This window comes from Lethenteron reissneri, chromosome 59 (assembly GCF_015708825.2).
Source record: "Lethenteron reissneri isolate LAM-NWPU_2019-01 chromosome 59, ASM1570882v1, whole genome shotgun sequence".
Lineage (NCBI taxonomy): Eukaryota > Metazoa > Chordata > Hyperoartia > Petromyzontiformes > Petromyzontidae > Lethenteron > Lethenteron reissneri.
Genome location: NC_083837.1, coordinates 352,256 through 375,757, shown reverse-complemented (window position 1 = coordinate 375,757; position 23,502 = coordinate 352,256). Strand labels below are relative to the sequence as shown.

Sequence of the window (23,502 nt, the reverse complement as noted above, 5' to 3'; positions counted from 1 at the left end):
TAAATATGAATGTGTCGTTAATTGACACGTTGTGTTTATGTGATAAACCTTACTAATTGTGTCGGGTGGTGGCGGGTTTAGCGACACATTTAAATTTACGCGATCAAACCCAAAAAAACCTCTTATGGAGATCCATGTGCAGTGTAATCGCCAGTGCGCGTATCTGGCGGTGCCTGCCTACCTACTATTTCCTTAATTTTGCTCACTCATTCGCCCCTTCAGATTTGCCTGCATTGGATGGTGCCACCAGGATCACAAGCCGAGACTCGGACGCGCACGGCTGCCCCAAACGGATGTCTACCTTTGACCTCTGGTGAGTGTGGGCCGCCCTCTGGTAATTCCCGTGTAGATCCTGTATTTGCATCCATTGGAGACTCCACCGTGGAGATGGAGCCGCGGCATCGATTCACGTGCCGGAGCGAGATGCAGCGGTAGCAGCAATGGGCCATGGGGGGGGATGACGTTAGCTTGAGGGGGGGGCGGTGCATTCAGCAGTTGATAGATCGTGGCTGATGATGAATGGATATCAACATTTCTGGCTTCTGCAAGTCTGACTCTCTCCGCCCATTGGTGTGTGCAGGAGAGGACTGGATGTTTCCATAAGCAGTGGTGCCACCGCCGCAACCACCACCACCGCCGCCGTTTGCCGCACCAAAGAGGAGCGGCTGGGCTTCCTGCAGGCCATCCGCAAGAAGACTAAGAGCCAGGTTTGGAAGATCTACACCAAAAAATTTCACGAAGAGTGAACGCATTTTTTTGTTTGTGCACTTGATTTTTCACGCGAGAATTTGTTCGCTTGCGTATTTGTTGCTTGGCTTCCGAGAGCTGATGAGATCAGGATAGATTCTGGGTGATTTTGCCATCGGCCATGACAAACTCACAATCGTCCGGTCTCTGAATCCCCTGCGTGCATTAGGTTCTTGAGCCGGATGTCTTAAGGGACAGAGGCGCTGCTGTTCGTGGTGGCGGTGGTGGCGATGGCGGCGGCGTCGGCAGCATGTTGTTGTGCCGCTCGACAGATCCACCTCCACGCATGCGTCACTATAACGGCGAGCGCAGCGCCGACTCGGTCTCATCTACCGCCTCCACGGCCTCCTCCTCCACCTCACACGCACAGGTCTGTGCGCAGCTTGCGGTGACACTGCCGCCCGCGTCTCTCCGCACTAGGGTTGGCTTTGCGTCGGGTCTAACGATACAATCGTACGTTTCACAATTTGATGGTTATCGCGCTTTCAGGGTCCCTTCACTTTGTAATCGTTTTGTTTGTCCTTTGGGGAGCTTCCGGCACGAATAGAGGCACCAGGGCGGCTGCGATTTGGCGACACTCGGTTACGTTGTACGATATAAATCCTGATGATTATCGGGTCGTCCGATTTTCTAAATTTCGTCATGACATGAATATCCGTTTTTCATATCGGTTTTATTAAATATTTCATGCCTTGACAAAAAGTTTATGAAACAACAAAGGTTCGCAATAACAATTAAAAAATATTTATTTTAGCCATGATATTAGATTGCCTGCCCGCACACCCTGAAGTGGATCTCTAAACTAGAATAACCCTGAGGTAGATCAGTGGGCAGAGACATTGATGCCCGCATTCTTGAGTCACGGCTCAGCTCAGGCTTGGTTCCCAGCTCAAGTGAGCCGGCTCAAAGCCACTACCCTTAACTTGAACCGGCTCCGAGCATGGTCCCAGTCGTGCTCAGGATTCCCATGAGCTGAGCCTGAGCTGATCCACGGCTGAGCCACTCGCGTGTCTTAGACAGCAACCGAGAGGGGCTCCAGCCTGAGCCTCGCCTGAGTGTTAGAGGCCGATTCAGAGTTGAGCTGTGATAAACTATACCGCTCTGAGCTGGCACCGCAGACATGTTGGGTTCCACTGTGGGTTTTGTTCTCCAGGGATTTAACCAAGGTGATTTATGATCTTAATTGAGGAACAGAAGTTTCTCATGACATTTATTAGTTAAGGAAAAATAATAACAATAAAATGGGAAGAGATGTGTATTTAAAATAGCAAATTGGTTATCTTGATTCAAGATTCATCCTCTCCCCCGTCTCGTGTCAACAGCCAATCAGACTGCTGGGCCGACCTTCTGCGACGGTGGCAGCATCCGCCAATCCCGTCGTGGCTCCAGAGCCCCGCCTACAACCTTTTCTCCACCACCACCACCACCATCATCATCAACAGCATAATCAGCAGCTTCATCAGCAGCATCAACAGCAGCAGCAGCAGCAGCAGCCAGTCCGGAGCGAGCGGCGCCACCTGCAGCCGTACCCTCTAAGGCAAGCGACGTGGGGCGACCATGCCGCAAAACCGCAGAGGCCGGCGTTGGCGACGTCCACGGCGCCGGCGCTGGGCGGCGGGAATCACAGCGCCCAGTCCGTGCAGCGCTCCGTGGCGCCGGACACTTTGCCAAAGAAGCCGTGGGATGTGAAGGCCCGCCTTGTCGGCGGCGCCCAGTACAAGAGGCACGGCGTGAGCGAGCTCAGAGAGACGGCGCTGTGAGCCATGAGCCCGAGAGTGATTTGTAGAGTATTGGCAGTGGGGGTTGGTGTTTTGCAATCGCAGGGATTGACTCCCGAGAGTGGCTGAGCGAGCAGCAGCTGCCAAATAATAATGATCAGCAGGAGAAGTATCATTAATCCATCATTATCATTATCAATCCATCTACCCATCATCATCACCTTAGGGGCAGATGAAATGATTTGCCCCAATCTCTGCAGTCTGCAGTGGGTGCTCGAAAGGGAGACTGGTCCTTGCCATAGGAATGTGGACTTTTCCCTTCCAACCCAGCACCCGCTGTGGAGATGAGCACCACTCCGCACACATGGCACAAGTGTTTGAAAAAAAAAATTTTGATTAGATTTTTTATTATTCTTAACATTTATTGAACATATTGGAGTTTTTGTTCTTTTAATTTCGTTAAAGCATGCAATGATAATCAACTCTCAATTACTGCATTCCTCAAGGATGCTAATCATTTAAGTCGCTGAGCCCGACCTTAAGAAGCAAAAAAGCTTTTAATCGTTAATGTTCTCTGAAAAATATTCTGCAATAATCGTTGTAAATATCGCGACGGAAAGATTTGTTTGGTTTTCGCGGTAATTTTTGTTCGCGTCTTTGCTTCGTGTGCTGCCTGTCACTGCGACGCACGCGCACACACGTGTGTCTCCTCTTCGTACAGTTATTTATGCGGTGTGCTGTTACCCTCCTTTTTTTATGTACCTCGTTTCGTCCCATCTTTTGTTTATCACTTTAATTAGCACGCACTTTTGCAATAATGTTTGACCGAATGGAAGCACCAATCCACGAAACGGACGAGTCGCGGAGCCACGAGTCTAGGCCGTGCGTCCGGCGTTTGAAATGTCGTTAACCGAGAAGTCGTGTGTGTTTGTGTGGCATCGCTTGACCGTGTCGTCCCGTCCGTGCTGTCTGTGTTCAACCACCATGCTGTAGGCCACAACAACTCACCGCACTGCAGGTCATGACTCTTCTTATTCTGCATCGTAGAGGTTTTTTGAGATAGTTGGCGTAAATATAAATGTGTTGTTAAACCCGCCACCACCCGACAGCCAATTAATAAGGTTTGTCACGTAAACAAAACGTGCTAATCAGTTACTAGTCAACACACTGCTTGTGTGTCGGTGAGTAAACGCACCACAATATTTACAATTTGAGTAAATGTCGGTTTACTCTCCAACATACAACCGGTGTGTTGGAGAGACCCCGGTGTTTCTCTTGCTGCTGCGGTAGTTTCACAGTGGGAGGGGGGGCGATATTGCCATGCGGTTCATCCCAATTGAGTAATTTGTGGGTACAATTGTAAATTTGGACCGTGTAGACCCGGCATGCAGTGGCCGACCGTTTTCGAAAAGGCATCACACGTGATCTGAAGCAGGCAGACGGCACGTAGTATTGTGCAGTGCATACACCCTGCAGTATTAACCGGGGGCGGCTGCCAAATTTCAAACCGGGAACCTCTTCAACAAGCGGCGAACGCTGCTGCTTGCCCAGTGCCCAGTGGGCCTTGTCAACACCCTGAAAATATCCCCCCCCAGGTCACGATCAGTGCGGCTAACTAAGATGCTTACGGTGACGAGATGAATATTGCTTTGCCGGCCATTTCAAGTGCGGTGTCGCTGCTCCACCATTGCCTCGGTATCTTCTTAACGAAGTTTGCTCAACAACGAAGCTTCGATCTCGTGCATGGGTCAGCCCAGGCTTGTGGTCCCGAGGCATGCGGCTACAACATACGAGCTGTTTTGTGTTCTACTTAATACTTTGAACGGCAATAATATCTAAGTGCACTCAAGTATAGCTTTTGATGTTTACCTTGGCAGAACTATTATTGTTACTATAGCAAATCTACCTTCTGTCTTGTTTTGTAAAGCGTTACTAAGACGTCATGCAATTAAAGAGCTGGTTGTTTCTGAATCACACGTGCGCGTTTGTGTTCGTATGAGCATTTTGATTAGCAAAACAATCGATCGACAGCCAATGCCATTGATGTCACCACACCTCACCATCGCTTCCTTCCCTCTGCTAGATTCAGCTATTTTACAGTCAACCTCCGAGGACTGCTTCCTTCGGTCTCGTCGCCACTGTGTGACTTTAGGTCTTCTTGGTCCTTTCAAAGACCACTCAGATTCTCACCAACACCACCACCACCAATTCTAGATTTGAAGCTTTCGTGACTGCAAGGATTCATACTCTTAGGTTTTTTCGGTAAAGTCACGTAGGTAAAAAGTAAATAATACAAATAATAGAAATAAAATAATAAATCACGACGTTTCAGAGGCAACACAAGTCTCCGTCATCAGGTGGGACCGTCACAGCTAGATTTAGCACAGCGGTCCCACCTGATGACGAAGACTTGTGTTGCCTCCGAAACGTGATTTATTATTTTATTTCTATTATTTCTATTATTTTAATTATTCATTTTTTACCCACGTGACTTTACCGAAAAAACCTAAGGGTACATATACCACCACCAATCTGGCTTTGTCTTTTCCCCTTTGCATCGCAACCTCTGCAGTGTTTGCCTCGGTAACCTGCCCTCCTCCGCCACCCTGCACACCTCTCCCACTCATCACAACCTCGTTCTCCTGATTACATCTCCAGCGCCTTCTTGTGAGTTTTCATTCCAAACGTACGAGTTGCTCACCCGAACCGGCCTTGACACTCCAAACACATGCCACGTGTCTGAGGCTCACTTCCAATGCGAGGTTATTTGTGGGTGTTTGTAAAAGGAAACGTTGATTTCACTGGGCACTCACCACATTTTATAATTGCCCAGGGAGTGGCCAAACCTCGTGACTCGTACGAGCCACAAACTAAACGTTCCATGTGGCCAAGAGCCACGGGACACACTCGGCTAAGTCGGGGTGGTCACGTGGGGGTGGTCACGTGGGGGTGGTCACGTGGCGGTGGTCACGGGCAGCCACGCAGGGTGGTCAGGTGGGAACGCGTCAGAGGTGTCGTCGAAAGGGGAGATGGAGTGACACAATCAGCTCGTATCTGTGCAGGTAGGTGCTGTTTGGAGTATTTACCGTATTCTCCCTCTTGGAAGATGCACTGTGTCCCCCCCGTATTTTTAAGAACAGGTTGGGGGGTGCATCTGATAATCCGATGCGTGTGCATGCGAGACCAGATTTCTATGACGACTTATTGGCACCGGGCACCTGTTTGGGGTAAATCTTTCTCTCTCCGGAGCGCCGTACAGCCTTGAGAATACGGTACCAAGCACGTGGTCCCGTGTCGGAGTCCGCCATGGAATGTAGTGGACGCCTAGGGAATGAATATCCTGGTGATGTCTCCTGACCTTAACTTTGGGGTATATATTTTTTTTAACCTTCGTCGTAACTTGAACCGGCGTTGGACAGGCTGGGACGCCCGGTCCAGGTGTGCGTCTCTACGAGGTAACACGACGTCGTTTGAGTCGTCCTGTCATGTCGTCTCCCCTCGTTCTCGCCGCTCGTTGCAGAGCTCCGCGGTTCGAACCTTGGCAGGCCGCCTCGGTTATTACCGCGGTGTTTTGCTACGCTGAGGCGACCAAAAAGATTGATCCGGCGACGTCATTCGAAATGAGGAGGCCCCCCACCGTGTGCAGGCATCACGGTCCAAATTTTTGCGAAATTAATAAAAATGAGCAACTCAAAACTACTCGATTGGGATCGCGCGCGGTATCAGCAGCATCGGCCCTCTCCAGCTAAAGCTCCGTGAAAACCACCAGCTCCTTCGTCACGATCGCCCTGTGCTGTCGGGCCCACGGCGCCAACAGCGCATTGTACTGAATTGTTACCGCGAGTTAATGTACCTACGTTCTGTTCGCTCTCCGTGGACCCCCCCGCCCCCACACAGTTAAGAAGCCGCCATAGCACGTCTGGGCAGATGGTGCCGTGGTGGGAGAACCGGACTCGCCATCGGAAGGTCACAGTTCAAAGCTTCGTTCGGGGGTTAAACTCGACCTTTTATTATCATCATCATCTTCACTTCTCGTAACCTGATCATCGTTATAATCAATAATCTGATGGTCATCGTGTTATCACCACAACCACCACTGTTTTCAGATTCTCATCATCATAATCCGATCACTCATAAATGTATCCAGTTATCCATTGGTCATCATCATCATCTCTTATCCACCTTTAATCAGGAATCAATAGTTTGACCATATACTAATTAACTGGGCAAAGTATTCACGTTCTATACGTAACTTATGTGTTCATTTATCACATGATCGATAATCATGCGGTAATCATCTTGATCATCAATCACCATTTCATCGACCATGATCATCGTTATAATCAATAGTTGTCCATCACCTTTATAATTCATGGATCATCAACCATCTATTATCATCACCATCGATGTCATCACCTCGAGGATAGAGAACACGTATCGCCACTTTATGGTTGTCCTACAGAGAGTATGGCTCTTGCCATGGGAATGTGGAATTTCCTCATCTGGGTACAGGGCCACAGATATAGGAGAGTGCCAAGCCAAGCACGTTTGAGTAACGTCAAAAATGCCTCGTGACCTACCACGGCTACTACCCGTGCCAGATTAAATGCAGCGATTGCCATCGCACGTCAACAAACATTTATCGTTGTGCCGTGAAGACGGGAACATTGAGCGCGCACGCACGAAGCTTTCTCAACCGGCAGAGGGAACTTTAAAAACGCCAGAAAGAAGGGGAACCACTAAAGCATACAATGAAATAAAGGTCGTCGTTAAATGATGACAACATAACGGCGTGAACACGGCTCGGGTTAGTTGTCAGACGGCTGCTTGAGAGCGCCTTCCAACATGGACTTGAGCTCCTTGCCGTCCGTGTCGACCTGAACGAAGAAGCCGTCTTGGTTCAGGGTCACGTCCACCTGGATCTCCTGGTCGTCTCCGTCGGGTGGGAAACCGTCACGATCCTCCTCCTCGTCGGCGGCGGCGGCGGCGGCGGCGGCGTCCCCGTCACGTCCCTCCTCCTCGTCGGCCTCCTCCTCCCCCGTCGTCGTCGAGGCTTCCCCTCCGTCGGCGTCCACGCCTCGACCGGGCGTCGACGCGGCGCCGCCCGCCGTCGACGTCTCCTGCCGCGGCCCGACGTCCGCGCCGGCGACTTGGACATGGGCCGCCAGCGTCCCCTCGTCGCCGTCTTCGGGCCTCTTCCCCGACCCTTTGCCGCCGACGTCCGGGTCCCCCTCCTCTTCGCCGCCGCCAGCGGCGTTGTCGCCGGGAGGGTCGCCGGGAGGGTCCACGGCGAACCCGCCCGCGTCGCCGCCGCCGCCTGCGACGTCCTCGTAAGGGGCCGTCGCCGCCGTCTCCTCCGCGAACCTCCGGCGGATTTCGCCGTCGTCGTCGGAACCGTCGCGGGAGACCGGTTGACGGCCGGAGCAGTTGCAAGCGATCTGGGCCGTCTGGAGGTCGAGGTTCTGGCTGCCGGGCTCGGCTTGCGGGCGACTCGTGCCGCTTCCCCGCTTTCTCTGCTCTTCCGCTTCCCGCTGCCGCTGCTGCCGACGCTCATCGTGATCGTGATGGTGGCTGTGTAGCGTTGCGACTGAGTGCGAGGTGTCCGAGACCGCGTGTTTCTTAACCGCTTTACCTAAGGAGGGCAGATTCCCCACGTCAAAATAACTTAGAGCGCCTGGCGGTAAGATAAACAACAAAATCATGTCAAGTGCTACCGCGCTTGGACTAATGGACTTTTATTTGAATGAGAACGCGGGTACATTAGGGGTGTCTGTTGGTGGTGTGCAGCGTGTCCTCGGAATGCCGGTGCGTCTCTGGGGGTAGGCGTGGGGCACACCGGTCTATATCCGTTTTTGTTATCAAAACCCCGTTATTTAGTCACTACACATATAAAAATCAATAAGCACCAAGGTTGTAAAAAATAAAAAAACCCACCACCATCGAACAGCGCAACTAACAAGACAATCGTGGAGTGCACAGTCCAGCGCTGCACTGGCTGCTCGGCGGCACCGGGGGGTCCACCCAGGGGGTACCGGCATGCGGGGTGCGGTGTTTGTGTGGGGCGCTGTGTTTGTGGGGGGCGCTGTGTTTGTGCGGAACGCTGTGTTTGTGCGGTGTTTGTGCGGGACGCTGTGTTTGTGGGGGGCGCTGTGTTTGTGGGGGGCGCTGTGTTTGTGCGGGCCGCGGTGTTTCGAGGACACGCTGCATCTGTTGTGTTTGCGATTTGACTGTCTTAACAATTTTCCACGTCGACAGCGATTGAAGAGGTCGCAAAATTCAGATCCACCTTGTGCGAGGAGGATCTGGCAGCGATGCTGTGATGGTGTTAGCACTGACGACAATATGATGATGATGATCATGGTAACAATGAAGATGATGCCTGGAGTGCGGCTGATAGCGGCGATGATGGCGCTGATTATAGCGATGATGGTGATGATGGTGATAATGCTGCCAGTCGTGCTTGTAGGACTGGTGGTGATTATGATGATGGCGGCGATGGCGATGCTGGCGGTGTTGTTGTTGGTAATGATGGCGCTAGTGACGACTGGTTTTGGTATTCATGACGATTCTGTTGACGACGAGGACGACGACGATGCCGATGATCGAGATGACAATGACGTGAATCGTGACAACGACGGTGATTCCGATGACGACGCCGGTGCCGGTGCCGCTGACGACGGCGATGATCGCCGATGGACCCCGGTGATGGGCGCGGGGGGTGGGGGGCTACGCGGCGAGTGGCGCGGGGGGGGGCGGACGGCACTAACATTTGCTCATGCACTCCAGCAGCTCGAGGCGCACGGCGACGCGCACGTGCCAGCCCAGCGGCAGCAGGCGGATGTAGCGCGCCACCAGCGGAGGCCGCAGCAGCGACTGCACCGACGTGGAGCGGTCCGAGTTCCCGTAGAAAACCTGGCAACGGCGCGGACGTCAGTGACACAGCGGTCGCGGCCACAACCATCAACACGAGTACCACCACCACCACAACCACCACCACCACAACCATCAACACGAGTACCACCACCACCACAACCACCACAACCATCAACACGAGTACCACCACCACCACAACCACCACCACCACCACAACCATCAACACGAGTACCACCACCACCATCAACACGAGTACCACCATCAACACGAGTACCACCACCACCACCACTACCATCAACACGAGTACCACCACTACCATCAACACGAGTACCACCACCCACTGCCACCACCACCATCAACACGAGTATCACCACCACCACCACCACCATTACCATCAACACGAGTACCACCACCCACTGCCACCACCACCATCAACACGAGTACCACCACCACTACCATCAACACGAGTACCACCACCCATCCGGTGCGTAACCGACAAGGGTTCCGTTGTGAACCCCGGCCTACCCGGTTGTTGCCGAACTGGTCCTTGTAGTAGACCCAGTTGAGCGCCTCATGGGAGCGGTGGACGACGCTGTACTTGGTCATCCACTCGTCCGTGTCGCAGCGTCCCTGCGTGATGATGCCCGAGATGACTCGCTCCTCGAGCAGGTCGAACTGCAGCCACTGCCCCATGTCCTGGAACTTTGAGAGCCACGCGCAGCTGTGCCGAGAGAGGGCGGCGGTGGCGGTGATGGCGATGTGATTGAATCATGATGGTGATCGTGGTGATGGTCGTGACGATTGTGATAGTGGTGATGGTGGTGATGAGATGGAATGGTTGTTGCGATGATTTGTGATGGTGGGTGGAAGGGACGGTCGGGGTTGGGAGAGTGGAGATGAGAGGATAGGTGGAGCGGTGGATGGAAGGAGGGGTGGGGATGCGATGATTAGAGGATGGAGATGACGGTGATGATGATGATAATGTTGGGCAGAGGAGAATGTGGAAGATGGGTAGCGTGCAGAAGGGAGAGTGGAGTTGAGAGGGCGGAGACAGGAGAACGGAAGATGATGATGCTGCTGGTGGGCAGAGGAGAAGATGGGAGGATGAAAGTGTGGGAGGAGGATGGGAAGGTGAGAGGGCGAGTTCAGGAGAAGACGGGGGACGAGAGAGCGAGACATTCAGACGTAGAACACACACGTGGCCACTGCGTGAGTCTGTTATGGTGCCTGTCGCTGTCCGTCTGCATGTGCCTGCCTCTCAGTGTCTATTGCCCAGTGCCCGTGAGGGCCCTTGACACTGCTGGACTCAACTGCGGAGTTTATCTGCGCACTGAGCACCGGGCTCGCCATTCTCCCACCACCGTGGTGGACGTCCACCTAGGACCTCATTCAAACCCCCGATGCGCTGGTCTTGGTTGGCTGATGAAAGCTGCTCGTGAGTATTTCATCACCGCAGCTGGGGTTGTCATGCCCCCCCGCCCTTCAACCCGCCTTGTCATAGCGAGGGGAAATTTGTAAGGTTCAAGACTGACTCAACACTGACTGTGTGGGTCATGCAGCTGTTGTGGCTGGTTTGGGTAAGCGCTCCGGACCTGGATGATGAAGGCGGCGTTGGGCCAGCCGAGAGGAAACCGGCAGGCCACTCTCGCCGTCTACGACATCTCACGTCTCAGAGACGAGGAGCCGACGCTCGCTCAGGGGTTCGGCGCGTGGCCGTGTGTGTGTGTGTGTGCGTGTGTCTGTGTGTGTGTGTGTGTGTGTGTGTCTGTGTGTCTGTGTGTGTGTGTCTGTCTGTGTGTGTTGTCTATCTATGGGGAGCAGTGGCGTCGCGATTAGCGCTACGCCGCGCCACGAACCTGGCGACCCGAGTTCGATTCCCGCTCACGGCCATCACCAGTGACGATTATAGAAACCGGTCCTGGGCCTTCCCTAGGTCTACTCAGCCTCAAATGAGTACCCGGTGCGGTGCGTAAAAACAAAGGCGGCCGGACGTGGTGCTGGCCACGCACCCGCTCGTGTACCGTGCCTGCCTTCATAGGTGCTCGCCAACAGCACTTGCCCCAACAGTCCGTTAAGGCTATCTGGGGGATCTTTGTCTTTCTCTGCTTATGAGCGAGCGGACGGGCGTCTCTCGTACCCGAAGCCTTGCGCGTTGAGTCTGGCCCGCTGCGGAGTCCACGAGGTGTACCAGCCCGTGTACTGATCCTCGTGCGAGCACGAGATCTGAGAGTCCTTCACTGCCCCGGACTCGAAGCCCAGCGCCTTGTGGTAGGGGCACTCTGGCGCACGCAGACACACGCGACGATTGGCACGGAGCACCGGGTAGAGGCACAGCCCTTCCGTCGCCACCGCTGGCGGAAGCGCCTCCGCTTAGAGGAGCTATCGAGAGCCCCCACTTGATGGTGTTTGGCCTACTCTTCCACGCTGGCCATACCCCCCTGCCCCGCCCCCAAAGGAGGGTTAATGTAAATCTGAGAATCCAACCTGTAACATGTACTGCGTATTCTCAGACAAAGCTTACTAATTGGCTGTGTCGGGTGGTGATGGGTTAACGACACGTTTATATTTACGCGATCTTACCCATAAAAATAAAAACCTTCATTGTGGAAGTTCCAAATTTCCCACCCGTGCTTGCACCGGCTACGCGTTGTGTGACACGTGACATCACACCACACACACACAACGCGTGTGTGTGTGTGGTGACACACCACGTCACACACCACACACACGTGTGTGTGTGTGTGTGTGACGTGACACATCACGTCACACACACACGCGTTGTGTGTGGTGTGTGTGGTGTGACACCACACACACACACACACGCGTTGTGTGGTGTGTGTGGTGTATTCCTGTGCCATGGAGAAGGGGCCATTGCCCAAAACGAGACTCTGTGTGGCTTTCCGGGTTAGGTAACCGCGGTGGTTGTAATGTTGTTATTGTTGTTGATGTTGTTGATGATGATGATGACATCGCTGGTGGAGGTGGCTGTGTTGCGGTAATTGCCGTGCCCTTTGCTCACCACGCGGAGGAGGAGGCGGCTTAGCGGCTCAGCGGCTCAGCGGGATTAGCGAGCGCCTCTTTATCTCGGCGTGGGTCCCTAAGCTCCCGAGTGCCGGTGATGCACCGGTGATGTGCCAGTGATGCACCGGTGATGCGCCTGTGATGTGCCGGCGATGTGCCGGCGATGTGCCGGTGATGCGCCGGTGATGCGCCTGTGATGTACCGGTGATGTGCCGGTGATGCGCCGGTGATGCGCCGGTGATGCGCCGGTGATGCGCCTGTGATGTACCGGTGATGTGCCAGTGATGTGCCGGCGATGCGCCGGCGATGTACCGGTGATGTGCAGGTGATGTGTCGGTGATGTGCCGATGATGTGCCGGTGATGCCCTCGCCTGCACGCCGCGGCGTGGCCGTCTGGCGTGCGGTGTAACGACTCAAGGGCCAACGGCCCCGAGGGGCTCCGGGCCCAGGCCACTCGATCTCTGCATCTTCGTCTGTGTCATTCCACATCCGTGTCACTAAACATAACTTTTTATTTTTGTTATTTTACCAGGTAAGGGCCCACTGAGCTGCTTGTGTGGCTCTTGTTGCGTAGCGACCTGGCTATCACAAACGATAGCTCAACACGGCGGCTAATCATCGCGTGGACATTGATAGCAGCCAAATACCCAAACTCGTGTTTTCTAAATGTGGTGGTAAAAAACCGGAGGACCCGGAGAAAAATCCACGCGACCACGGGGAGAGAGACACGCAAACTCCAAATACACAGCAGGCGTCAGTGTCGGGATTGAACCCACGACCTCCTGCGCACCAGGCGAGGTAGTCAACATCTCCTAGCCACCGTGGCGCCCTTGCTATCAAATCACCCCTCCTCATTCTCAGTTTGTCTCTTGACTCAAGCCTGTCCCTGCATCCCTTAGTCTCACTCGGGGGTCACGTGATGTACGGGAGGCTTGAGCTCGTAAGCAGAATATGTATTTACTTGTCAGAATCAGAATATGTATTTACTTGTCAGAATCAGAATATGTATTTACACTGGAGGGGAATGCGAGCCGATCTAGATACAGAGACGTTTCCGTAGCTTAGTTACGTAATTGTACCGTGATCAGTCTGACTATGTTCTGTCCATGGCGACGCACGCTCCAAGGGAAATGATTACGACATGTGGATGTATGTTTGAGCAATACTTATTATGGTTACATTGTTTTGGTGTTCCCATTTTGGTCACCCCAGGATACAGCCACATTTGTAAACGTGGTTCGTGAACGTAATCCTTCACAAGGTATTGAGACTCCATTTGAATGTACAATGTTGTATCGAGGGACTGTGCGGTGTTGTCTTGGTGTGGTCTGCCACTGTTGTTGCTGTTGTTTTTACTGCCGCCTCCTTACCGAAGCTTGGGAATTGATGATGCAATTATAATTCATGTGCTTTATTCACTTATTAATGGGGCGCCACGGTGGTGAGATGTCATCTTCCTTGCCCGGTGTGCAGGAGGTCGCGGGTTTGATCCCGACCCTGACGCCTGCTGCTGTCTATTTGGAGTCTGTTGCCGCGTGGATTTTTCTCCGGGTCCTCCGGTTTTTCCCTCCACGTTTATAAACACGCGTTCAGATTATTTTTTATTATTTTGGCTGCTATAAATGTCCAAATAATGCGCCACTTTGTTGAGCTATAATTTGTGGCCGGGTCGCTTCTGAAAAACAAGTTCATACCTCAGTGGGCTTTGCCTGGTAGGATGGGGATGGTTTAGTTTCGATTCTGTGTGTTTGGGTGATTGGTTTACCTTTGTACTGTCCACTACTATCGTGTTTGTGTGCTGCTTGTTGTTGGGACTGCCCCTAGTGGACATCCGTGGAAAAGAGCTTCATAGCTCATCGGATTCCTCCTCCACTACAAATCAACATTCTGGTTCTGTAGTCCCTCGGCGGTTTTCACTTGATCACCCAACCTCCACCTGACACTTGTCACTTGAACAAACTCACTTGTGTGCACGTTTGCCCAACTTGGTTCGCGCCGTGCATAGCCAACCGCGCTAATTGCAGGCGCGGTTGGGGGAGTGTGGACCGTGAATTGGTCGGGGGCCGAAGGGCATCGCCCCCCTCGCGTTGGCAACTTGCCTGGGATGCAGTCGAGCGCCGCCCGCGTCGATCCGGACTCGAGGCAGCTGCACTGGCACACCTGGTCTCCCAGCTGCTGCCCCACCTGGTCTCCCAGCTGCTGCCCCACCTGGTTGTCCTGAGGCAAGACGACGTTTCGCTGTCAGGCGGGCGCTGTGCCGAGGGAGCTCTGCATGTCCCGCGGCGGCGGCGCGGTGCCGAAGGGGGCGCCGTCCGTGCGCGGCGCGGCGCACGCGACGCAGGAGCCTGCCTCGACCGGGCTGTGTGTTCGGCCCGACTCTTCCAAGTTGTACCAATGTCTTGGAAGAGGGAGGGATAGCCCCCACACTTTCCCCCACCGCTCGCCACCTGCCGATCATCGACTTTACTGGGCGCCACGGTGGCTAGGAGATGTTCACTACCTCGCCTCGTGTACAGGAGGTCGTGGGTTCCATTCTGACCCTGATGCCTGCTGTGTATTTGGAGTTTGCGTGTATCTCTCTCATCATAATCACGGTGACGGGATGTTAACTACCTCGCGTGGTGTACAGGAGGTCGTGGGTTCGATGCCGACCCAGACGCCTGCTGTGGAGTTTGCGTGTCTCTTTCTTGTAATAATCACGGTGACGGGATGTTAACTACCTCGCGTGGTGTACAGGAGGTCGTGGGTTCGATCCCGGCCCTGACGCCTGCTGTGTATTTATGGAGTTTGTCTCTCTTTCTCCCTGTGGTCACGTGGATGTTTATCCGAGTCGTCCGTTTTTTTCTTTCCCATTTGGACTCCACATCACACGTTCAGAGTATGTGGCTGCAATACATTCCCACACGTGATAAGCCACTTCGTTGAGCTATCATTGGTGGCCAGGCCGCTTCTGTAAAAGAGCTGCTACATAGCGCAGTGGGTCTTGCCTGGTAAAATAAGAACAGTGAAGTTGTCTTTACACTCTGGCTGGGTGGACGGAGGCGGTGGGGTGGGGAGGCAGAATCCAAGAATCTCGCCCCGTTCTTTAAACTGCCGTGCCGGGAGATGGGATCGAACCCCGACTTGTGTGTGGATGGTCAGTCCGGTGCGCTGTTATTAAACATTCGCCTCTCGGTTCAAAAGGTCACCGTATTCTCCTCGTTACCACACGCTTATATCTGTAGGCCAAGCCGGTAAAAAAATATAAACTATTGCCGATGTTTCAAGCGGTTACCGGCAATGTAAATAGCCTCATTGCAACGACCCTGATGCTTTACTTTGAATACTCACAACGACGAAAGTGGCGAGTCTGTGTTGTGTGTCAGCGAGTTTTGCGTCGAACGAGGACCCGCATGGAACGGAGAGCGCCCGGAAGTTCCCCACCGTTGACGCAAGACGGCCCCGATTGATTCCAAGAACACAGGATGAGATGTTACTATCCTTTGTGCAAGCACTTCCAAGAGTTCATGAACAGTGAGCCTGGTGAAATTTGGGGAGCGCATCGTCAGTAGTGTACCTTTGGTTCCTAGGGTGTTTCGGCCTTTCACACTATACACCCTCCCCAAAGGCGGCCAGCGACAGGGTGATCAATCCTACGCTTGCGTCCCATTCCCAATTAGTCATAGGAGTTGACTTGTTGTTGATAGCCAACACTCCCCCGATGAGACTCTGAATGTCGAAGCCGGCCCAGCGTCTGCTTGGACTGAACCACTGCTGATGTAGTGGTGCACCCCCAGAAGCTCGTGCACGCGAGGTGCTCTGCCGTTGCCTGGCTATCAAGTTACACCTCCACAGCATTCGTTTATAGTCACCGGCCGAGTTATTAGTCTCCGTATTTATGCATGAAAATATCTGTTTTGTAGGTTTTGAGTCAGAAAAAAATTTCTTAGCAACGCATTTTAGGTTGTATATTGGGACCTTGTGGGAAAACACGTTTCGATGCATGGTGCGATTTTTCACTTTACGCTCGGGTTTTCAAAGACGCAACCCAAACAAGCGTGTGTCGAGGAGCGCCCGTAACTAATGTCTGTGTGTTTGTGTGTTGGTGTGTCGGTGTGTCGGAGTGTTGGTGTGTTTGTGTGTTTGTCTGTGTGTTTGTGTGTGTGTTTGTGTGTGTGTCTGTGTGTGTGTTTGTGTGTTGGTGTGTGTGTCTGTGTGTCTGTGTGTTTGTGTGTCTGTGTGTCGGTGTGTCGGTGTGTTTGTATGTTTGTGTCTTTGTGTGTTTGTGTGTTGGTGTGTTGGGGTCTGTGTGTTTGTGTCTTTGTGTGTCGGTGTGTTTGTGTGTGTGTGTGTCTGTGTGTGTGTGTGTGTGTGTTTGTGTGTGTGTTGGTGTGTTGGTGTTTGTGTGTTTGTGTGTTGGTGTGTTTGTGTGTTGGTGTTTGTGTGCGTGGGGAGCGGTGGTGTCACGGTTAGCACACTGCGCTACAAACCCGGCGGCCCGAGTTCAATTCCCGCTCGTGACCATCACCAGTGACGATTATCCAAACCGGTCCTGGGCCTTCCCTAGGTCTACTCAGCCTCAAATGAGTACCCGGTGCGGTGCGTAAAAACATCACAACTGGGGAGACAAAGGCGGCCGGGCGTGGTGCTGGCCACGCACCCGCTCGTGTACCGTGCCTACCTTCATAGGTGCTCGCTAACAGCACTTGCCCCAACAGTCTGTTCAAGGCTACACGGGGGATCTTTGTCTTTGTGACTAAACGGCCGTGTGCGGGTCGAGGTTGGCATCATCACGAAGACCTCGCCGTGTGAGTGCCGGGGGGCTCGTGTGTACCTGGGAGTCCCAGGTGTCCGTGGCTCCTGCGAGGCAGATCGCTGCTGGGGAGAGACGGGGAGAGACGGGGAGACAACATCGCTCGTGACGCCGCACCGAAGCCGGGAACCAACTCAGGGGACCCGGTGTTTACCGCTCATTTTCGAGAAACTGAAGCCAAATACGGGACCATCGTTTTAAATTGCACGCTCCGAAACGAACGGATTGGATTGGGTTACCGGTTGTATCCGTTGAGTGCCGCGGTGGCGAGATGTTAACTACCTCGCCTGGTCTACAGGAGGTCGTGGGTTCGATCCCGACCCTGACGACGCCTGCTGCTGTATACTTGGAGTTTGCGCGTCTCTCTCTCTCTGTGGTGAGATGTTAACTCCCTCGCCTGGTACACCGGAGTTTGTGTGTTCGATCCCGACCCTGACGCCTGCTGCTGTATACTTGGAGTTTGCGTGTCTCTCTCCTCGTGGTCGCGTGGATTTTTCTCCGGGTCCTCCGGTTTGTCCCTCCACGTTTAGAAACACGCGCTTGGAGCATTTGGATGCTCAACATTTCCACATGTTACTAAGCCACTTCGTTGAGCTATCATTTGTCATAGCCGGGTCACTTCCGAGAAAAAGATAACAGAGCTCAGCGGGGTCTTACCTGGTAAACATCTAAAACAGTTTTTTCATCGTTTTAAGTGGTTAAGCGAAACTCAAAAACCTTCTGCTTGAGTTGTATATGACCGGCTCGACCCCAAACCGTGCCCCCGATAATCAATGGGATCGCTTCCCTGACACGGCCACTCACACGGCAGTGATTGAGGCCTCGCGCTCCCACAACACGTGGACACCCCCCCCGTCGCCAAAGGTTTTGTCGGCCGTGAACGTGACGCAACGACAATGGGTGTGGAAGGTCGCCAGGCTGACGGACCTCACTTTGATCTGATGTATTCTTCGTGATCAGATACACGCGTGTCTATTATAATTGTTATAAATGTGATACATTGTGTACAATGCTCATAGGACGGGTCTCTTCAGAGTCTCTCTTCTCATAGGGTCAGTATATGAGATAGACACTGGTCTAATAGGGTGTCAGTATATTAGACAGACCCTGCTCTGGTTAGGTAAAAGAGAATAACCACACTGCTCTGGTAGCTGTCTACACGCAAATGTACGAAGTTTTTTCCACAAATCCCTCGCGCCAAGTTGTAGACACGACCCAACACAGAAAGTCAGAGGCAGCGTGGCCGCCCCGACGAACGGGCGAGTTCACGTCCACCGCAGCTCGGCACGGCAGGGAACCATTCGCTTTCACCTCGCTGGCACGGCGTGAATCACGACGCAGACGAGCCCCGAGGGCTGTCCACATCGCTCGCACACGCCGATGGCAGCCGGCCGGCGACGCGTGACGCTCCGCCGGCAGCAAACGCAGGGCCCGGCGACCGCTGTGCCTTTGGCCTACTCTTCCACGCTCGCCAGACACGCGGACTGTGGGGTGCGTCCACTTTTACAGCTGCGGGTGGACAGCCGCGGCAGGGCACGGCATCGAACCCGCGATGGTGGGTGCGGTGGAGCGAGCGCGGTTGCGTCCGCCTCGTGCACCCTCGCCCCTTCGCCCCTGTAGCTTTGTTCGAATCGTGCCGCGATTGGTCTGAACGTTGTCTGCCCGAGCCAACTCGCGCCGCAGGGAAGCGATTGTTGAACACCGCCCGCAGGTTTGTGCAATATTTATAATTTCCCACGCGAGACGGGTCGGTGGGTTCGTCGTTCCGCTTTATTTTGTATGTTGTGCCGTTTAGGTTACCCCGGGGGAGGGGGGGGGCTTCAAGCGGAGGCTCCTCTCTCTCGTGGCCTGCCGAGCTCTCGCCCCGGTGGCACCAGCAGCAACTTGGCACCACGGGCGGCGCGCGGCGAGCAGGGGAGGTCACCGGCGCAAGCGGCGCCGCGCTGCCTCGGAGAAGTGAACTCCCTCGCCTGGTACCCAGGAGGGCCGTGGGTTCAATCCCCGCCCCGGACAACGCCTGCTGCTGCTGTATACTTGCAGTTGGCGTGTCTCTCTCGCCGTGCTCGCGTGGATTTTTCTCCAGATCCTCCGGTTTACCCCTCGACATTTTTTGTATCTTATAATTGAGAGTTATTTGGAGTAATTGGCTGCTGCTATGAATGTTCACTTCATAATAATAAGCTACTCCGTTGAACTATCACGCGTGATGGCCAGGCCGCTTCTAGAGCTACGCAGCTCAGTGGCGCCTTAGCTGGTCAAACAAAACGAACGTAAGAAGAAGAAGGGCTCACAAGTGACGCCATCGCATCGACCCCTCCAAGGAACGAAACAGGAGGATTTCTCCACAAATCCGGCTGTTGCCTGATGAAGCTGGTTGTAATTACTGGCGAGACGTCGTACTCGGATTGTCAATGTTGTGGCTTTGGTCTCCAACACACACCAGCTAGTGCTGTACTAGTATACTACACTATACACTACACTACACACTATATAATACACTACACTATACACTACTATACACTACACTATACACTACACTACACACTACACTATACACTACTATACACTACTCTACTATACACTACACAATACACGACTACACTAGTGCTGTACTAGTGACGAATTGGCACGTTCTGTTTACGTGACCTTACTCATTGGCTGTGTCGGGTGGTGGCGGGTTTAACGACACATTTAGAGATTTTACGCGATCTAACCCAAAAAAAACCTGTGTTATGGATAAACATGGTTCAGTTTTTTAAAAATAAAATAAACATTTAGTTTAGTTTGGCGTTGCCGTGTCGTGGCGAAGTCACCGCGTGCCGTCTCTCACCTGCGCAGGTGAGGAGCGCCAGCGCCACCACTCGCCGTGTCGCCATCGCCATCGCCGCCGCTGCTGCTGCTGCTGCTGCCACCGCTGCTGCTGCTCGCGCCTCCTGCCCGAACCTCCTGCCCGACCTCGGCGACAGCCAAGCGTGGAGACCTCTCGCTTATCCGCAGATTAGAGAAGCCACCAAGACATCCGCACGCTAAGTCCCAAAGACATCCGCTAATCCGGATTGGGACCGTCGTCCGATGTCGTGGGCCCTGAAGGTGAGCGCCTCCTCCCCGCGCCTCCTCCCCGCGCCGCCGCTGTGCCACGCAGCCCGCGTGCCGCGTGCGTGCCGCGTGCGTGGTGGGGTTTAGCGCGCGGTGATCACGTACTGGCGGCTCTCCAGGCTGGAGCCTGCTTAGCTTCCGAGTGCCGGTGGCTACCGTGCTGCAAACGCGGCCCGCTATGCTGATGGGGGGAACAGTGGCGCAGCGGTGGGGGCGATGCGCTGTGAACCCCGGCGAGCCGAGTTCGATTCCCGCTCACGGCCAACACCGGTGAGGATTATCTGAACCGGTCCTGGGCCTCCCACGACGTAGACTGTAGGGGCGAGTGCTGTTAGCGAGCACCTATGAAGGCCAGAACGGTACACGAGGGGGTGGGTGGCCAGCACCACGCCCGACCGCCTTTGTCTCCCCAGTGACGATGTTTACACACCGCACCGGGTCCTCATTTGAGGCTGAGTCGACCTAGGGGAGGCCCAGAACCGCTTCAGATAATCGTCACCGGTGTTGGCCGTGAACGGGAATCGAACCTGGGTCGCAGGGTTCATAGCGCAGCGCGCTAACCGCTACACTACCGCTCACATACACACACATACAACAACAACAACAACCGCCATTCGCCACTAAGTGGCGGTGACGTCACCACGACGCTTGTGCCAGGCCAAGTGCACCTTGAGGCCACGTGAAGTGTCGAACGCCCGCTGGCAGGAGGTCACGGGGCAGACTCAGCAGGTGCCACGGGTCGACTGACCGAGATGACCGAGATGACTGGCTGATAAACCACCTGTGCCCCCTACTGTACCAACTTGCTGTGCTTTATCCACCCGGCGCTCCGCTCGTTGTTGTGAGCATCGCTCCTCCGCCCTCCGTTGTTGTTGGAGGGCGACTGCCTCCAACTGCCCAGTAGCGTCCTTCACGAGCCTCCTCCACTGAGGCCGATCTTGACACCGCTGATATCCAGTCATCGGCAAGTCCACTCAGCTCCACGTCCTCCTGTACCACATCACTCCATCTCTTCTCTAGCCCGTGCCGCGCCCGTTTAGCCCCCTCTATCCGGCCGAACAAAAGCTGTTTAGGTATGCGGTGGCTGGGCATGCGGGCTACATGACCCAGCCAACACAGCCTTGCCTGCCGGAGGAGCTCACCGATTGGACTTTGACCAGATCTTTCAAGGATTTGTGAGCTCCAGGATGGATCGTAGGCAGGCCAGCCTAAATGTTTCGAACCGGCGATGATGTTCCATTAGGGGGGTCCACGTTTCGCAAGCGTAGAGAAGAGAGGGCATGGCCATTGCCGAGAAGACCTAAAGCTTCGTGCGGAGCGACAGACCAGGTAGCTTCCACACAGCGTTATGCAACCGATGAAAAGATATTGCCGCTCGACTGATTCGGAGTGAGACCTCTGCTGCTAAACCGGAGCCGGTCATGAGCGCGCTGCCCAGGTATGGGAAACTCTCTACTCTCTCCATAACTGCCCCATCACCGATTGGGAGTTGTGGGGGTGGAGTGTCCGATGGTACAAAATACCCAGGCAGGTGCTTAGTTTTGGTGGGGCTGATGGTAAAGCCCCACCTCTTAGTGGCACGCTCCAGTTTCAGCAGCAGCGTCTCCAATTCCTCATGTAAATGAGCAGCAATTACCAAATCATCGGCATACATAACGTGGTTGACCAATAGGGAGCCATCGCTTGACCACACCCGGGAATCGATCAGCCTCCCATTATATCTGTACCAAGTGTATTTGGTACACACACACCCACACACACACCCACTCAACAACAATAATAACCGCCTTTCCACCACTCAGTGGTGGTGACGTCACCACGGCGCTTTGTGCCAGGCTAGGTGCACTTTGAGGCCGTCACGTGAAGTGTTGAAGGCTCGCTGCTTGCAGGAGCTCACGGAACAAACCCAGGTGGTGCCATGGGTTGACCGAGACCCACTCATCCACACGCACACACGCTCGTGCATACAGTGTGGGCTCATGTTTGCATACGCGGTGTGATTAGGACACGGAGCAGATGGCGGTGGTGGTGGTGGTGCTGCGATTTGGCTCGGGATTAGTCTTTATGATGCTGCCGCTGTAGAGCCACCGCTGACATCATCCCACTTGTAGCGCTCGCACGTAATCCAGCTATTTAGAAATCGGGGTTGGTGTATCGCACAGAGATCCATTAAGCTCCCAAACCAAATTGGGGCTGCGAAGTGGCAGTACGGCAAGTGGGCTCGTGAATCCGTCTTCATTGTGGAGCTTTTTATTGCCTTATGCAGAGACCCAGAGACTCACACAGAGACCCACAGACTCGCACTGAGACCCACAGACTCACACAGAGACCCACACACTCACACAGAGACCCACAGACTCGCACAGAGACCCACAGACTCGCACAGAGACCCACAGACTCGCACAGAGACCCACCGACTCACACAGAGACCCACAGACTCACACAGAGACCCACAGACTCACACAGAGACCCACAGACTCACACAGAGATCCAACAACTCGCACAAGGACCCACATACTCGCACTAGATTCCACAGATCTCCAGTGGGTTCCACAGACGTACAGTAGGTTCCACAGATGTACAGTAGGTTCCACAGATGTACAGTGGGTTCCACAGCTGTACAGTCGGAGTAAGTGACTGGCGACCCGTAAATCCGCATCAACTCGCTCCGGTTGAGAACCCAGCGGCTCTACGTCTCTGACACGGCCATTATGAACCCCCTGGGGTAGAGACATCCGGTGATAGGGGTTGAACCCAGGTTCTCAGCTGTGCTGGCTTCGTCTCTGACACGGCCATTATGAACCCCCTGGGGTAGAGACACCCGGTGATAGGGGTTGAACCCAGGTTCTCAGCTGTGCTGGCTTCGTCTCTGACACGCCCGTCCACTTCCCCATGCGGCATTGAAAAGCACGATTCTGAGCTCTGCCTAACGAGCTCGTACGAGGCGTGAGACGTCAGCGCATTGACAGACACCCAGTGGCCCACACAGGGCCGAGTGTTCGGCTCGTGTTTCCGTCGGGCACAATGGCGCGAACGGCCCAAAGTGCTTTGCCTTTTCACTCTGAGAGGTGAAAGCGTTGATGCATCAGCTCTGTCCGTCCGTCTCTCGTGTGCCGGTCCATCCGTTCCATCTCGCCGTCCATTCGTCCGTCCGTCTGTCCGTCTCTGTGTCTGTTTCTCCACGCGTCCGTCCGTCCGTCGGTGTCGAGGTGACTGATCCGTACGTTTCACCTCTATTGTGGACGATCCTTACGT

At 54.1% G+C, this 23,502-nt stretch overlaps 2 protein-coding genes across 3 annotated transcripts in view; one reads left to right on the top strand and one right to left on the bottom strand.

The window, feature by feature from the left end:
- Positions 1-4,439, top strand: part of CDKL5 (cyclin dependent kinase like 5) — a 40,807-nt gene extending 36,368 nt beyond the window's left edge. Inside the window, exons 15-18 of the mRNA XM_061575786.1 lie at positions 223-313; positions 581-707; positions 917-1,117; positions 2,070-4,439. Coding sequence (XP_061431770.1) covers positions 223-313; positions 581-707; positions 917-1,117; positions 2,070-2,507 — 857 coding nt within the window. The 3' untranslated portion in view covers positions 2,508-4,439. The remainder of the gene's footprint in view (positions 1-222; positions 314-580; positions 708-916; positions 1,118-2,069) is intronic.
- A 2,031-nt stretch (positions 4,440-6,470) lies between these two features.
- On the bottom strand, positions 6,471-20,502 carry LOC133357788 (uncharacterized). 2 transcript variants are annotated; one of them, XM_061575907.1, is made up of 7 exons: positions 19,982-20,502; positions 17,173-17,216; positions 14,459-14,576; positions 11,476-11,617; positions 9,864-10,059; positions 9,233-9,377; positions 6,471-8,097 (listed from the first exon to the last, which is right to left on the bottom strand). In XM_061575907.1, exons 1-7 carry the CDS (start codon positions 20,031-20,033, stop codon positions 7,274-7,276), a joined length of 1,521 nt encoding a protein of 506 aa, XP_061431891.1. In that variant the 5' UTR covers positions 20,034-20,502; the 3' UTR covers positions 6,471-7,273. The 2 variants fall into 2 exon arrangements, with proteins under 2 accessions (XP_061431891.1, XP_061431892.1); XM_061575908.1 differs by having other exon boundaries at positions 17,173-17,213; positions 19,982-20,501.
- Positions 20,503-23,502: the final 3,000 nt, after the last annotated feature.

Excerpts from the sequence above, each read along its gene's own strand:
- LOC133357788 (XM_061575907.1), bottom strand. The coding sequence starts at position 20,033 with ATGGCGATGGCGACACGGCGAGTGGTGGCGCTGGCGCTCCTCACCTGC. Across the intron at positions 10,060-11,475 it reads CTCAACGCGCAAGGCTTCGG|CTGCGCGTGGCTCTCAAAGT; the intron begins GTACGAGAGACG and ends CTCTCGGCACAG. Across the intron at positions 8,098-9,232 it reads GCTGGAGTGCATGAGCAAAT|GTAAAGCGGTTAAGAAACAC; the intron begins GTTAGTGCCGTC and ends TGCCCTCCTTAG.